The sequence below is a fragment of the Macrosteles quadrilineatus genome, unplaced genomic scaffold (genome assembly GCF_028750875.1).
Source record: "Macrosteles quadrilineatus isolate MER2022 unplaced genomic scaffold, UCM_ALF_1.0 Scaffold_1__1_contigs__length_201487025, whole genome shotgun sequence".
NCBI classification, from domain to species: domain Eukaryota; kingdom Metazoa; phylum Arthropoda; class Insecta; order Hemiptera; family Cicadellidae; genus Macrosteles; species Macrosteles quadrilineatus.
This window is the reverse complement of record NW_026542594.1, coordinates 4,579,355-4,594,641: the sequence shown is the minus strand read 5'-3', so window position 1 is coordinate 4,594,641 and position 15,287 is coordinate 4,579,355. Positions and strand designations below refer to the sequence as shown.

Sequence of the window (15,287 nt, the reverse complement as noted above, 5' to 3'; positions counted from 1 at the left end):
AGTGTAAACATGGCTTTAAAGGCTGATGTATCAACCATCAGAGCTAACTAGTGCACCTGTTGCTCGAATTTGAGCAATTGCAAACTATTGCAGGCGTTTATTTCAAAACGAATAACAGTCATAATTTACGATGACTTAAAAGAGTCAACTGAAAGATAATGTAATCAATCCAGTTATCGAAACTGAAAACAAACTCACTCTGAAAACTAACGTTCTTGTGTGTATCACGTGTTTACTATGAACAGCTGTAATCAATACTAATTATTTTGTTTAAGTAAACAAAATATTTTCTTCATAAGAAATACATTGGGATTTTGATGGCCTGAGGGGCAAAGCCCGAGGACGTTTATTACAGGAATTGGTGATAGGGGGCGTTTACACAACAAATACTAAATAATTAATTTTGACCCATCGTTTGTAAAAACCATTATTAACGGAGGAGTAGTGTTTTGTAGAAATCGCCTTCACGTATTATATATAAGGATATAACCAAACGTTCACTTATCATATAGGCTTAGGAGTATATAATCTGTCTGCTTGGTGATTCCTTGCTTGTTGGAAAAAATAGGAATACTATATACTATATTCAGATTCAGAAAATCTTTCTTTAATCTTCTTTAATAAAATCAGCTGTGAATTCAACTGGATACAGAATTGTTTTCAAGCTCTAAGTGTACACAACAATTAAACCAACAAACTGTAAATATGAGTTAGTAAGGATTCCAATAAACTGAATAGTCTACAATTGTAACGTTTTGTGTCAATGGTGAAATTTGTGGTGTAGTGGTTTAGGGAACTCAGAAAAATGTCAATCAAGAGTAGCACAAAGAAAAGTGGCACCAAGTCAAGTTTTGGTTTCTCAACAAGGGTAATATTATTGATCACAATACATTTTTTTTTATCAACCGTAGGCGGAACTAAAGTTGACTCAAATATGTGGTTAGGTTTGCATGACAATGTCTGACCTAAAAAAAATGAAGATCTCCCCTCCTTTGAAATGTGAGATTTCATTCTATAATATGTTGCTTACTTTCTGACTAGCCCTAGTGGTTAAAAATAAGACCATTATTTTTACTAAAGCCAAACTCAATGCTAAAGCAATGTATTAGTTAGATAACCTAAACAAAGAAGATTAAAAGTAGTGCCTGTAAAATCTTTCATTGTAAATTTTCTTTACTACAACTACTATGGCATTCCTTCATGTACATGGTAAATACTACACAAGTGCGAAACCTTCCAAGGAGGATTTTACAGGAGAGATTTGACAAAAATCAATCGTGCATGCTTCCCATTATATAATCAAAGTAAAATTGAGCTTAACTCTGGAATTAGTTGGTCTTAAAAAATTTAAACACTTTTTTAGACATAACATGTCTATAAATTGCTTGGACTTGCTGTTTTGAAAATCAAATTTATGTGATATTATTTAAGTTGGAACTGCTACAATTATACTCATAAAGTTTACTTTGGTTTATATAATTAAATTATTCAAATAATCCATCGTGGTTTTGTTTTAGGATTTCCTACAAATGAACAACTCAATATGTTTTGGGAGCTTAAATTCAGAACATGGTTCAAAATTCGGAAGATCAGTCCAAAAATTTGCAAAACAAAATGATCCTGGACTGGTTCAGTCAGTATCGACAGTAAATTCAAGAGTTTTTTACACCATTGTTAATTTCCCTTTAAAAGCAAATTCTAAAATACCAGATTTGACACATATGGAGGCAACAGACTGTATTCGGTAAGGAAAAATAAATAAAATATGAGAATTAGTGTGTTCAATATAATCTAAAGTATGACTAGTGATGAAATATACTACTTCGTAATTCCGCAGCAAAAACAAGCCTTTTTACTCCCTAAGGAGGAAAAGTCAACTGCTGTAAACTCCGATTGTAAGCAATCACAATATTTATTAAAATTATGTAACAAATTACATCGGTTGTAGATTATAGCTGTAATCTTGTCAATAGTTCGACATAATGACTGGACACTAACACAACAATGAATAACTTCTTGATCAGCATCGTACGTGTTATAAAATGACCTGAAAAACAAACAGATTATATGTCTAATAACTTTAGTAATAATATATTTACACTTATACTGTTGAATCACAAGATGGTAAATACATATGAAAGATGGTAAGTGGTGATCGATTTTGATTGGACATTCCAATCATCATCAGACCCAATAGGCAAATGATTCAGTAAAAAATGATTCGCCTATTGGGTCTGATGATGATTGGAGTGTCCAATCGAAATCGATCACCACCTACCATCTTTCATATGTATTTACCGTCTTGTGATTCAACAGTATAAGTGTAAATATATTATTACTAGTGCTATTAAACGTATTATTATTATTTTTTTTTATACTAACACAACAGTAATAGATGAAATGATTGAATCACTTAGGTACTATATAGCTGCTTGCTAATTTGCATTAACACAATTAATTAATAAAACAAGTTGGAAGTTATTTTGAGAGAACGAGATATTATCTTGAAATGAAAAGTATTTTAGTTTTCTAGCTTAGCTTGTTAATGTTCCAATATGACAAAAAATATAGTTAATCACACGGACAAAGAGTGTCTTTTCAACCCTTACTCATTTTCCTCTTATGGGCTGAAACTTGGATTGAAAAGAGTCACTTTATGCCCTAGTGATGAAATATATAAGTTAGAGTTTTATTTATAAAACTAGCTGTACCCGCGGGCTTTGCCCCGTTTAACTTCATAAGTGAGCTCGTACGCATGGTTCAATCACGGCCTGGTTGAAGTTCGTTCGCTACGCTCACTCACCTTTAGGTTGGAGCTCGTTCGCTGCGCTCACTTGCCTTCAGGTTAGCTCGTTCGCTACACTAACTCGCCTCCAGGTTGAAGTTTGTCCACTACGCTCACTCACCTTTTGGTTGCAAATTAGCTGTTGTCATAAATTAAAAAAATATAATAGTGCTGCACCCTGTTGGTAATCATTGTAACTTTAATGCTATTGAACATCATAGAACAGAACCAACTTGTTTAATTGAAACAGCTGTTCAACTGTTAAACAACTTGTTTAAGCTATGGTTCCACAGGATGCGGAATCTCCGCCGTGCGGTGCGATTTCTTCCGCTGCGGAATTACAACGACACTGGTTTAATGGAGTTCCCATGTGTGCGGTTCCACTGACGTGCGTTTCCGCATCCCGAATTTTCGGTTGCGCATGGCGGACAAATCATACTGGTCTGAGAGCAGTGCAGTGCGGATTCCGCCAGTGGAGAAGAGCCATCAATTAATTATTGTGACCGATCAGTTAAGTTTCCTAACATTATTTCAATAACCTTATTCATTTTTGGGGCTTGTATATTTATTCGTGTATCAATAAAACTACAATTTAAGTCCAAATTATTATTTTATTTATGTTTACTATCACCATCCTCATAAAAAATTAATAAGGTAATTTTTAAAACATCAGTTTACAATAAAAGTAACCACAATTAAAAATAGTTAAGTCTGAATATTACCTAATATTATTTTATGGTATTTATGGTATTCTATTTGTGTTCCATACTCGTCGCTAGTTTGGACAGAACTGAATTTCCGCAACGTTATTTCTGCAGTCAGTGGAACCACCCCTCCAGATTTACGCTGCGTAATTTTTCACAGCGGAAAATTACGCACCGCACGGCGGAAGTTCCGCAGTCTGTGGAACCATAGCTTTAATTGAAACAGCTGTTAAGATTCATTAATTCCATTTAAATATGAGTACTCATAAGGTTAACATGGGAAACTCCAGAGCCACTGGGGCGGAGCCCAAGAGTCCGATCGGAATAAAAACAACTTAGTTTTCCTATTTAATGCCTAAAGAATCAGTGTACCAAATTTCAGCCTCCTAGGTAAATGGGGAGTAAGATAATTAGTGATGAGTGAATCAGTGAGGGCTTTGCCTTTTATATATATAGATACAGTATAATTTCATCTATTTTTGTCTCTCCAAATCGTGTAGGTTGTTGTTTGTTTTAGGGAGCTAGGAGGTTGTTTGAACATTTTTGATTATGAATTCAACTGTACATCTTTTTGGCTTTTGGATATTTTATCCAAGTTAGTCAAGTACTTGCAACTCAAAGGCTTTTCTACTCAAGACCAAAATGTTCACCTCATGTGGTTCAGATTTGTCTTACGCTGTATTGCAAGTAAGTGACATGAGTACTTGACTCTTTGTATCACCAACCTAGATTAGTAGATTTGCAACTGATGAGGTCCAGTTGATACACGTTCTAGCGTGACGTCCATGCCGTTAGTCCACACAGTGAGATACTGGTAAATAAAGATTTGAAATAAACCACAAGTTGAAACCGATTAAAAAAAATAATATTTTACCCTATAATATATTATTGTTCATTTATTAATTTTCCATTTTGATCTATTGTGTATTTTATAAATTTGATTCTCCTTACTAAAATCCATTTATTGGCAGAGGACAAGACTGAAGAGTATTTTTAAGTTCAGTTCTAATCGATTCACCAACAAATTTAATCATTGTATATTAAGGACAATTAATTGTTGCAAGAATTGACGTGTCTTTTGAAATGTTCAACAACATTTGTTTTACAGAAATTGCCAGTCTTATTACTTTGTAATAAAATATGTGCGATTCTAGAGCCATGTTGCTATCACAGATTAAGTCACAAACTTTGCACAGTTTCACCTTTATTTGATGTACAGTATTAATTTGTAGTGGCGAATCAGGCTGCTTTCGTTGGAGAGCGACACGGAGCAGTGTTGACATGACGGCTTCATGTTTAGGAATGAGGTCTCGGGCTGATGTCACCTCTATATATAGGCTTTTGCAAAATTTCAACATTTTTAACTAGAAATTAAGAAATTTTAACATAAATAATAAAAAATGAACTAGAAATTAAGAAATTCAATAAGAGATGAAGTTTGGAAGGTTTCCCACCCAGGACTCGATCAAGAGGTGCCACTGGGGACAAGAAGCACAACTGTGGGTCGGGAGCGAGACAATTATAGGGAAGCGTGCCCGAGTTCGCGTGCAAACCTCGCACAATTTTGAAAATATAAGTGCGAATGGATGTGGATTTGAAATGTTTATAGAGTTGTACAATAGTATTGAACATTTGCATGTATAGGCAAAGATCAGGAGTTTTGAAAAAGTGGCTAAAAATGATCCCCATTATGGGAAAAAACGCCCCAAGTGGTGTCTCTTTCTCCTATTGCCTCTACTGGCAGAGAATGACGAGAGAGATTAGGAGAGTTGAAGAAAATATACCTGGTTTGATTACAAGAGATCCCAATCTTTGTGCAAGGGTTTCTATTCATTGATTTAATCTACCATAACGTCGTTGAAAGTATACAAAATCGTCTAATGAAAGACAAAGCCTATTTTAGCTCCAAAAACAGTGACTGATTTGATCAAGAACAAAGTCTTCGATAAATTTTTCCAGGTGAGCCCAAGGTCTACGAAAGCATTGATAATTTGCTTGCAGATTATTTAGTAATCTTATTTTGTAATCTTCCTGAAGGTAATATGTAATATGTATTCAAGGGTTTACGACTAAAAACGTAGTATTTAAGGAACTCTTGTGTTAAAAATATTGTTTTGTAGTTTTTATTATTACAAGGGTTTTCTTCAAGCAGCAGTTTTATGTCCTTTTAATATGCTTTTATATGATACAATGATCTATTAAATGTGTCCCTTCTAAGGCTTTATTACTTTATTTTATTTTCGATTTAGAGTCACTGTATTAACCGATGAATTTGTTTTCTAAATTCCTAATATGTTATTTTGCGGCGCGTTGAGCCTCACTAGTATCGTAAATAATGATTAAAATGTAAAATTAAATTTATATTTTATGCTTGTGATTTTAAGGTGCTAGAGTTGTGGAATAAGTTTCTTGTACTTAATTTATATTTATGAGTTAGTCCAATTAAAATATAAATAATATCATATGAACAAAATAATCATTACCTATTAATATATTACACAGTCAATGGTGAGTTGAGGGAAGAATTATTTTTTCAACTACAAGAAATGTTTTATAAAGCTGAGAATCACATTAAAGCTGGCGAACCAATGCCCCAACCAGGACAAATGTGTACTCTAAAGAGAAAATCAATCATTGGTTTATCAAGTGACAATGAAAGTCGGGTTTCTTCAGAATCCCTCCATAGTGTGAGTATACGTATCATGTTTATTCTGTCTATGCACTACTAAGGGTATAACAACTCTGCTAGTTCATCATTTTTACAGCCCCATCGGAGGGTTTTTCCTAACACATTTTAAATAAGACCGAACATATTCTTTATTCCTGATAATGTATTGCTGGTGTTCTTAAGTTAAGTTGCACTGTTACTATGAAATGCCATTGATTGATGGGCTAGGATGAGGTTTGGGAAAGCACCTTTATGCCTCTGTGCATGCTGGTGACATGTTATGTCTATTGGATAGCTTCTTGATGCTGACACTGCTGCTACCCACCATCAGAGCCAAAACTCAGTGAGCTCTAACAATTATAATTGTCTTGCTCCTAATCTTATCTGAACATTATTGACTATAATAGTAATTTCTTAACTTATTTCAGGCAATTTTAAGAAATAACCAAGTGAATCTCTCAGACCAAAATCTTGAGCTAAAATTTAAAAGATCTAATATTTCACATCATGCCTCTAGAACTCAATCCAGTTACTCATTAAAAGTTGAGGAAGAATCTGGCTTTACAGAAGAAAAGATTGCTAAAAATTTACGAATCCTGAACTCAGTAATGGAAATGATTTATGATATGTATGTACACGTTACTACTTGTAGATAGGATTATTAGATCTAAATTTATTTTAGATGTTAAATGAAAGGCCCAATCAAATTTTACATTTTAAACCATAATAATTTATTCTATATTCAATTGCACACAGGAAAGCTGAGGCTTATAAACAGCTTACCCTAACCATCTTATTCCTTCAAATTTGATCACCCAGATGTCGGTTCAAAATCGTAATTATTTACCACAATCTGTTGATTAATTTATTTTCGTACTTATGTAGATCCTAAAAGAAATTTCTCAATATTAGCATTACTAACATGATTTTGTATTAAAGATAGCTGAGAGGATATAGTAATTAGTCAGAAGACTGGACAGTTTAGACCTGAGCAAAGGCATAAATAACTTGTTGATAGTTTGAAACTTAACCAAGCTGTCCTTAGTGGGATTTTAAATCCTGGCTAATAAAGAACAAGCTAGTCAGTACAAATACGTAATTTCATTCATTCATTTATTCTTTCAACACGTACTCGGACTATGATCATTCTTCATTCATCTTCGCCTTAAAAACTACATTAAGGTGTTGGGGTACATCTAATGCAATCTAAAGTATCAATTTCAGTTAATAAAGTGCAAATAAAATCTTCAAGCAATTAAATTTGACCTATAATTTACAAAAATAAACATAAATTTGTAGTTTTGCAGATCGTTTTACATTCTCGCTGATCAGTCAGACTTATAGCTCTCCTACCATTATAGTCCCAGTGGAAATTCCACTTGTTTTTAAAGAACCAAAACTCTTAACATCCACAAATGATGGAACACTCCCTGAGTCTCCAGGATCTAAGAAAACACTGATTCCGAAACCCAAGAAAAAAAGAAAAGGTCAAGTGAAAGATAACAGAAAAGGATCTCCATATTCAAAAGGTATCGGCAACCCTGATGTTGTCTGATTTTTAACATTTTTATAATAATTTGATTTGAGTTTTTAAGTAAATTTCAGAAATGTCATTTAATCTTTCCTTAGTCTATTCATTCATTTGCTTGAAGTTATAATTTCTTGGTAGGATGTTGCGATGTTCAAGGGATCGGTCTTCTGCAGTACTTACAATGCTAATTTACAATTTGAAAATAAATAAGTAGGAAAACGATTGTGTTTATTCAAGGATAATAAAACACACATTTTTTAATATTTAATTTTGTTTTCAAGTAGTAATCATGGTTCTTAATAGTTCTTAAAATATTTATTCATTTGTTTTTTAAAAAAAACTTACTATCTATTATATGATTGTGGTTGGACTTTGCTAAATAGTATTAGCCAAAATAAACAGTTCTGAAACGGAATCAGCTGTTACAATTTCAATAGTAGTTTAAGAGCCAGTGAAAAGCTACCTGTATGTATTTGACCAGACCTGGGGTTTTGTACGGTGAGGCCCCTATACTTACCATACATGAGGTGGAGAGTCACTAATCCCAAAGTGATAATATTTGAGTCGAATCTTGAAAGTCATCAGAAATTATTACTGTTATTCGTTTTAAAATTACGCCTGTAATACTTAGCAATTGCTCGAATTTGAGTAACAGGTACACTAGTAAGAATAAATAAGCATTGCAAATTTAAGCGATCTTTGCACACCTGTCATTCGTTACTCAGTTATCCGTTTGAGTTCGGGTTTGTGGCATTGTGTTAAACTAACGGAGACCTTTAATTTAATACCAAACTCAACCTATGCTGATATTTAAGAGTTTTTTTTTATTGTTTCAGCACTTCACCTTTACAACTGTCTGCCACCATGATAAACGCACAATAATGGTCTGCCATTGTTGTTTTTGTATAATAATAATAATATATTTTCAAATAACAAAACGGCAGACGTGGTCAACATAATTTAAAATTCGCCGAAAATCGATACCTGTCTTGCCTGTGGGGGTCTGTGGGGGTCCATTACTTTGGGATTAGTGACTCTCCACCCACTAGGTAGGTAGGTACAGTATAGGGGCACTGTACAAAACCCCAGGTCTGGTGAAATACATACAGGTAGCTTTTCACTGGCTCTTAGACTATAGATATTAACATTTACTAGTCAATACTTAAGACTACAAATTATAAAAGTACATATACACAATTAAATCTAACTAGGATTGCTTTCATGGCATTGAAAGCCAGTTGAGCAGAACGATCACGTTTCATGGTTTTTTAATAATTCAATAATAAAAACAATGTTTATAGATATGGGTAATACAACTATTTCATCAATTAAGGCCTACTCATCAGTTTCTCTCAAAACTATAAACATTATATAACAAGTTTCATTAAGGAATGGTGTGAACATACATATTTATTCTGTATCGGTATTTTTTCCATGTTTGCTTGGTAATGTCATCCTGGTCAGCCAACAGTTCTGGTTGAACCCGACCAATCAACATTATTTTGTCAATCTTGGCCAGATTTGGCAAATGTGTTTTTTTTTACATTTTCGTCCTTATGTTTTAACAATCATGGCAACCCATAAAGCCAATGTTAAAATTTATAAACTTTGAAATTATAGGCTAGGCATTATCAAAAATTGGAATTGTTTTTTCATAAACCTTCCTAACATTTTTCGAAACAACCTTAGTAAGTTTGGCTAAAATCTGTTCAGCCGTTATTTAGTGATAGTGATAGCCTTAGAACGTTTGCATTGCAGCCGATCCCAAAGAGCTTCGCTTCGCTCCGCAAAAAAAAATATATACCTTATCAGGGGTTGATTCCAAAAATTGTGACTTAATTTGAAAATACACTGTATCTCTGTAATATTATACGTTCATCACTGTTGTCACAGATGATAACGTTTCCCCTTATTTTGTTTATAAAATACCCCTGCCGCAGCAAACCTGCAGACTAAGCGAATTTCCATATGTCTGATTGGATTTACACTAAAATATCTACTTAAAAATTTAACATTTATTTCCTATTTAAATAGAATTATTTTAACAGGTACTTAGGTTTGCTGCATCAGGGAGGATAAAACTTTTTTTGTAAAATGTTAATAGTTAGTAAGAAATAAAAACATTTTCCAAATTTGATCAAAATATATTCATAAACAAGCAAACTACAACAGTTTACTCATTCTCCATAAGAATAACATGGGAATTTAAAATTTACATTTTTTTGGAATTTTCTCCGTAACCATTAGGCGCATAGTAACACTTCAATATACTAAATTATTTGTTTTTTGAAGCTCTACAAAATGGTTTGAAAAAATTTTGCAAAACTTTATTTTTTTTGGTAAAAAATGGGAAAAACCTATTTTTACCCCATAAAACCCCCCGTAAACCCCCGTTCCCATAGTCCGATCATGCTGGTTCGCGAACTCGTTCGAGTTTATCCCGCCTTACACCTTCAAACCAAATTTTATCAAAATCGGACAAAAATTACTCAAGTTATGGTGCGAATGGACACACACACATATATATATATATATATATATATATATATATATATATATATAGATATATAAACATTTGAACGAATGGTGTTTTTGGCCTCTGGGGACATCAAAATGAAAAAGTAAATCGGTCCCGGGCCTAGGTCTTACCATGAGACCTACGGTAATAGCTACTTCCCTATAGGGAAATTCGCTAAAAAAGATATTTTGTTTATAATATTATGTTTTTTTAAATAAGCATATTTGATTTTTTATTCTAACATTTTGATCTGCTTCTATATTTTCAGATGAATTTGATGGGGAAAATGTTGGAAAAATCATGAAAAAGTCTATAAATAGAAGAAATAAGAAAAACGAGTCTACAGAACAAAATAATGGAAATGAAACATATAAAGAAAAAGATGAGAATAAACCAAAGCTCAGCAGTAACCACGATGGAAAATCTGAATCTCCACATAAAACTAAAGGAAGAAATAAATCTGTAGGAAATAAATCTAAAAATAGGTCAATGAACAAAAATAGAAAATTTGGTAAATCTATCACCCAAAATAATCTTACGGCAAACACACAAAAGCACACTCAGAATATTGAAGATCAACAAATTCAAGACAAATTAGAAAATTTTAACAACACCATTGCCTCTAAAACGAAATTAGAGACTAAAAAAATAGAAAAAGAAAATCAAATCATAAGTATTTTACCCTTATCTGAAGGGGTTAAAAATGGGTGAGTTAAACCAAACTAAAGACAAGGTAGTAATGCTTTTAAGAATATTTCCCTAATTGGGAATAAGCTATACAGTAGGTCTCATTGTAAGACTTGGACCCGGAACCGATTTATTTCTCGTTTTATTTCTCCCCTTCAGTGATTGCCTGTCTGTTTGGATATTTTTCGTAAGTTGAGCTACAGTAGATATTGTGCAATCGGCCCTTGGTACGAACGCTATTTTTCACCACATTATACGAAAGTGAGAAAATATATTCAATAAATGCACACATCTACAATTTTAAGGTTAGGGAATGACGTGCTAACACCACCACCCTTACTAAAGATCATAAACCACAACAGAAACCCAAGAAACGTTTGCAACGTTTTTTTTTGTGGAAAAGATTGTATGGATATCTTTCCATTTTTTTCAATTGTATGGAATTTTAGTGATTCCATTTAGAGGAATCAGGAAAAATAATAAATACTGTAGTTGGTAGTCAGCTGTGACAAAAACAGGTCTATTCAAGGTTTTTTTAGTGTGGCCATGGTCTATTGCAATGCATGATGTGGATACTACACTAATGTTTTGAGTAAATAAACGAACAGCTTATTTTCAGCCCTGGGGATGTAAAACCCTGCTCGGTCCCCAAATGACGATGACAGCTGGCATGCACAGCAATAGGCCTACGTAGCTTTCAGTTCAGATGCTTTCAGCCTCCAATTATAAACGTTTGTAAAACGGCTAAAAACATCATAGTGTGGTGAAACAATTGTTATCTTACTATAGTTCGGCCGCTTGGAAAACGACCTGCGCGCTAATGCTAAACCAATGCTGGAGGAGGTCGCTTTCTAAGCGGCCGAACTATAGTGTACATGTTGCAACAACATTGTTACAAGTAAAGTAGCCTAGTTATTGAAACACAAATAACTGAATTAAAAACGAATAAAATCATAATTTACGATGAATTTAAACGACTCAACTAATAGTTTACGTCCCTATCAGTTCCATATAATCAATATTTCTTGTAAATATTTTATAATTTTTCAAAAGCTGATTCGGTTTTTTAGTGTATTCTACAAATGTTTCCCACTTATAGCCGCATTTGCTTGTCCATGTTGATCTTAGTCAATGATAATGTAGTCTGCATGGTACCACCCATAGTCGCCAGTACGTTTACAAATTTCAGTCATTTTTTTATAGCGATAACATTTTGTATATATTACTTACGAACTACCTAATTCTCTGCACAACCTCTCTGACATAATTTTATTTGCTTCAATTGGAATTAATTTGGCTAGTTATTGTTATAACGTAAATTATATTTAGGGCCTACCTGGAAGAATGCAGAATTGAAAGGCCTAATGTTGTTCAGATGGTTTGTTGTTTCCCTTAAATGTGAATAATGCGAATCCTTCAATTCAAGTTTTATTAAGGTTTCTTGGATGTAGTCGTATTCTTTTTAAAATAACTTGACCTTTATGAAAACATATATTTATTGTCCTTGCATTACCAATTTAAATCAGCAGAGGGGTTTCCTTTGTCAATTAGCGTAATGTTAAGTCCATGTTTCCTACAAAATAGTAGTACTATGGCTAACATCCTTCTTCATTGTTTGTGGGAATCTTCATATTGTAGGTGTTCTTCATCATTATATAGGCTAATAACGATAGTACTTAACCTAAATTTTGTTTTCTCTATTTCTTCTACTTCGTGGCGTTCTATGACTTTCTTATGTTTTCGTGGTAAAGTAATCGGTTCTTTCAATGATTGCTCAAGAAATACAGTACAATGTCAATTGTCCAGGCTTCTAGATTTTTTACATTGTATGTACGAATATAAATTAAAATAGTAAATATTTCATTTCTACAAAATCATTGAATGTACTTAATGCGTTTCATTGAATTGAAAAAAAAAACAGCAATTAAATTAGACAGCTGATCCAAATGTAAACAATTATATTCTCCATAAGGATAACGTAAGAACTTCAAAAGCCACTGGGGCAGAGCCCAAGGGACTTTTTCAGAAATGTAAGGCCAGTTTACAAATTTACGCGACACGCTCTTTCCAATGAGACGACAATGGATAAAATCGGTTAAGAAATGGTGGAGGAGCTCAACCGACAAACTTCGTGTCTATATTAATTATATAGATTATATAGATTTGCCACTACTATCTTTGTGCAAAATGTGAATACAAACTTTAAGATGGTTTTAAAATAGCATCTTTTAAAATATTTGATACAAAATTTATCAGAAATGTTAATTTTGCAAATAAATATCATACATCAAATTTAGCAAATTGTGTAGACATCTCAACAATATCTTTTAAGCTTAGTTTGGAGAAAGAATAACTGAGGAATTAATTCATTCCTTGCAATATTCACAGTTTTCTTAATTTGAACAAAGTTAAAATGTTAAAACTACCTTCCGCTTAAAACTATTAACTAAATTAGGTTATAAGATGGTATGCATATTAATATTTTAAGTTTCAGTATCGAATACCACAAATAACATTAGTCCATGACCATCATTTAACTATAGAAACCCCTTTTCTAGATATGTGGAACATTTAATTAATTCATTACATCCCTTGGAAACAAAAGCAAAGTATAATGAAAAAGCAGTTGACCATTCAAAAGCAAGATCGAGAAAAAGTTCCAAATCCCAAAGAAAGAAGAATAAACAGAAAATTTCATCTGAGAAGAAAGCTAAAGGCAAGAAAAAGTAAAAACAATAGTAAATGGTTTAAACTTCATGCATAAGGAGGTAACAAATAAAAAAAAATACAACTGTGTTCATATACATATTTATTTTGTAAAGTGATAAAAAATTGTTTATATTACAGTATTACAATTTGAGTATTGTTTTTTTTTATACTAAACTATCAAGCAAACAGTGATAGTAAAAGACATTGCTCTTAGAACTTTTCTTTGAGAAATGGTTTGTCAACTGAACTAATAAAAGCTTTATCTTACTAATATTATAAATGTGAAAGTTTGTGCGTTTGTTTGTTTGTTTGTTTGTTTGAAGTTCAATCACACATTAATTACTGGACGGATTGGGCTGAAATTTGGCATGATGATAGCTCACATTCCCGATTAACATATCGGGAATTAGTTTCATATTCTTTTCTGAAAAATCCTTTCAGGCTCCGCCCCAGTGGCTCTAGAGTTTCCCAATAAGTACTCATATTTAAATGGGATTAAAGAATTTAGTCAGCTGTTTCAACTAAAAAGGTTGGTTTGATGACATGCAAAAGCATTAAAAGTTATACGATTTACCAACAGAGTGCAGCACTGTTATTTTTTTTCATTTATGAAAACAGCTAATTTGAACCAAGCAGCAACAAAAAACGCAATGAGAACTGGCTGTTTACAGTTATGTTTATGTTTTTAGTTTCAAGAATAATTTGTGATATTTTGCGAATATTTAATAATGTATTTTTTTCTATTGTTTGGGTGAAGTAGTAGAATCTTATGGCTATGTTAGATGTGTAATACTATAGTATACCTTAAAATTTTAAGAAGCAAATTTTATCAAACTGTATCCTCTCCCATTGCAAACGCAAAGCTTGAGTATAACTGCTCATCGTGGTTGACTACTAAAACTAAAACCATAGGATATACATCCCATGAATACTAGTTTAAATGTTTTAGTGCACAAGTTTAAATATGGCTGTGTTTAAAATTTTGAACAACGTTTTTAAAAAGTTAGAGGATGAGAATTTTAACTGATAACTTAATCTAAAGAGTAATGAAATGAGAATGTGTTTGGCAATGCTAGAAGCTTCTGTCCCAATAAAAATGGTAATCCCGGGACTGCTCTGGAGTCTAAGCCTCCATCATAAGTCAGCTGGTTTACGTCCGATTCTGCTTTAACCAGATTATCAAGGGTAAGCCTCCTTTTACACTTTGTCAAGTTTAAAATACCAGAAGTTAAAGTTCCATTATGTTACTCTTTCCTGATATACAATCTTGTATAGCCTACCTTAAAACTGTATGGTTGTAGAAAACATGTTATATTTATGATTTGTGATGGAGGCGTAACTAAGCCAAAATTATAAGTGTGTTGACGGTAGTAAACGATATAAATATGATTGGTAACATTAAATAAGGAAATTATGTATTATGTATATGTATCGATTGATTTAATCGATGTAGCTTATTGCTGCATTCTTGTCAATAGTTAAACATATAGATAGTAGACTATAATGTATAGTAACACAATCAGACAAAATAATTGAATCACTTACTAAACAGTTGCTTGTTGGTATTACAACTTTATATTTGTAAATTTGAAAACATGTTTAAAGTTGTTTGAGAGATTATTTTCCAGAACTTCACGTAATATTTCATTTCGGCATTTAAGAAATAATCTTAATATTTCAAGAAT

General features: G+C 32.7%; 1 protein-coding gene across 1 annotated transcript; it reads left to right on the top strand.

Moving 5' to 3' along the window:
• Positions 1–684: 684 nt before the first annotated feature.
• LOC128982997 (cylicin-1-like) lies at positions 685–13,681 on the top strand. Its single transcript, XM_054402112.1, has 8 exons — positions 685–868; positions 1,518–1,744; positions 4,007–4,176; positions 5,992–6,176; positions 6,586–6,785; positions 7,457–7,686; positions 10,475–10,913; positions 13,452–13,681. Exons 1-8 carry the CDS (start codon positions 806–808, stop codon positions 13,621–13,623), a joined length of 1,686 nt encoding a protein of 561 aa, XP_054258087.1. The 5' UTR covers positions 685–805; the 3' UTR covers positions 13,624–13,681.
• Positions 13,682–15,287: the final 1,606 nt, after the last annotated feature.

Excerpts from the sequence above, each read along its gene's own strand:
- LOC128982997 (XM_054402112.1), top strand. The coding sequence starts at position 806 with ATGTCAATCAAGAGTAGCACAAAGAAAAGTGGCACCAAGTCAAGTTTT. Across the intron at positions 7,687-10,474 it reads AGGATCTCCATATTCAAAAG|ATGAATTTGATGGGGAAAAT; the intron begins GTATCGGCAACC and ends CTATATTTTCAG. Across the intron at positions 10,914-13,451 it reads TCTGAAGGGGTTAAAAATGG|ATATGTGGAACATTTAATTA; the intron begins GTGAGTTAAACC and ends CCCCTTTTCTAG.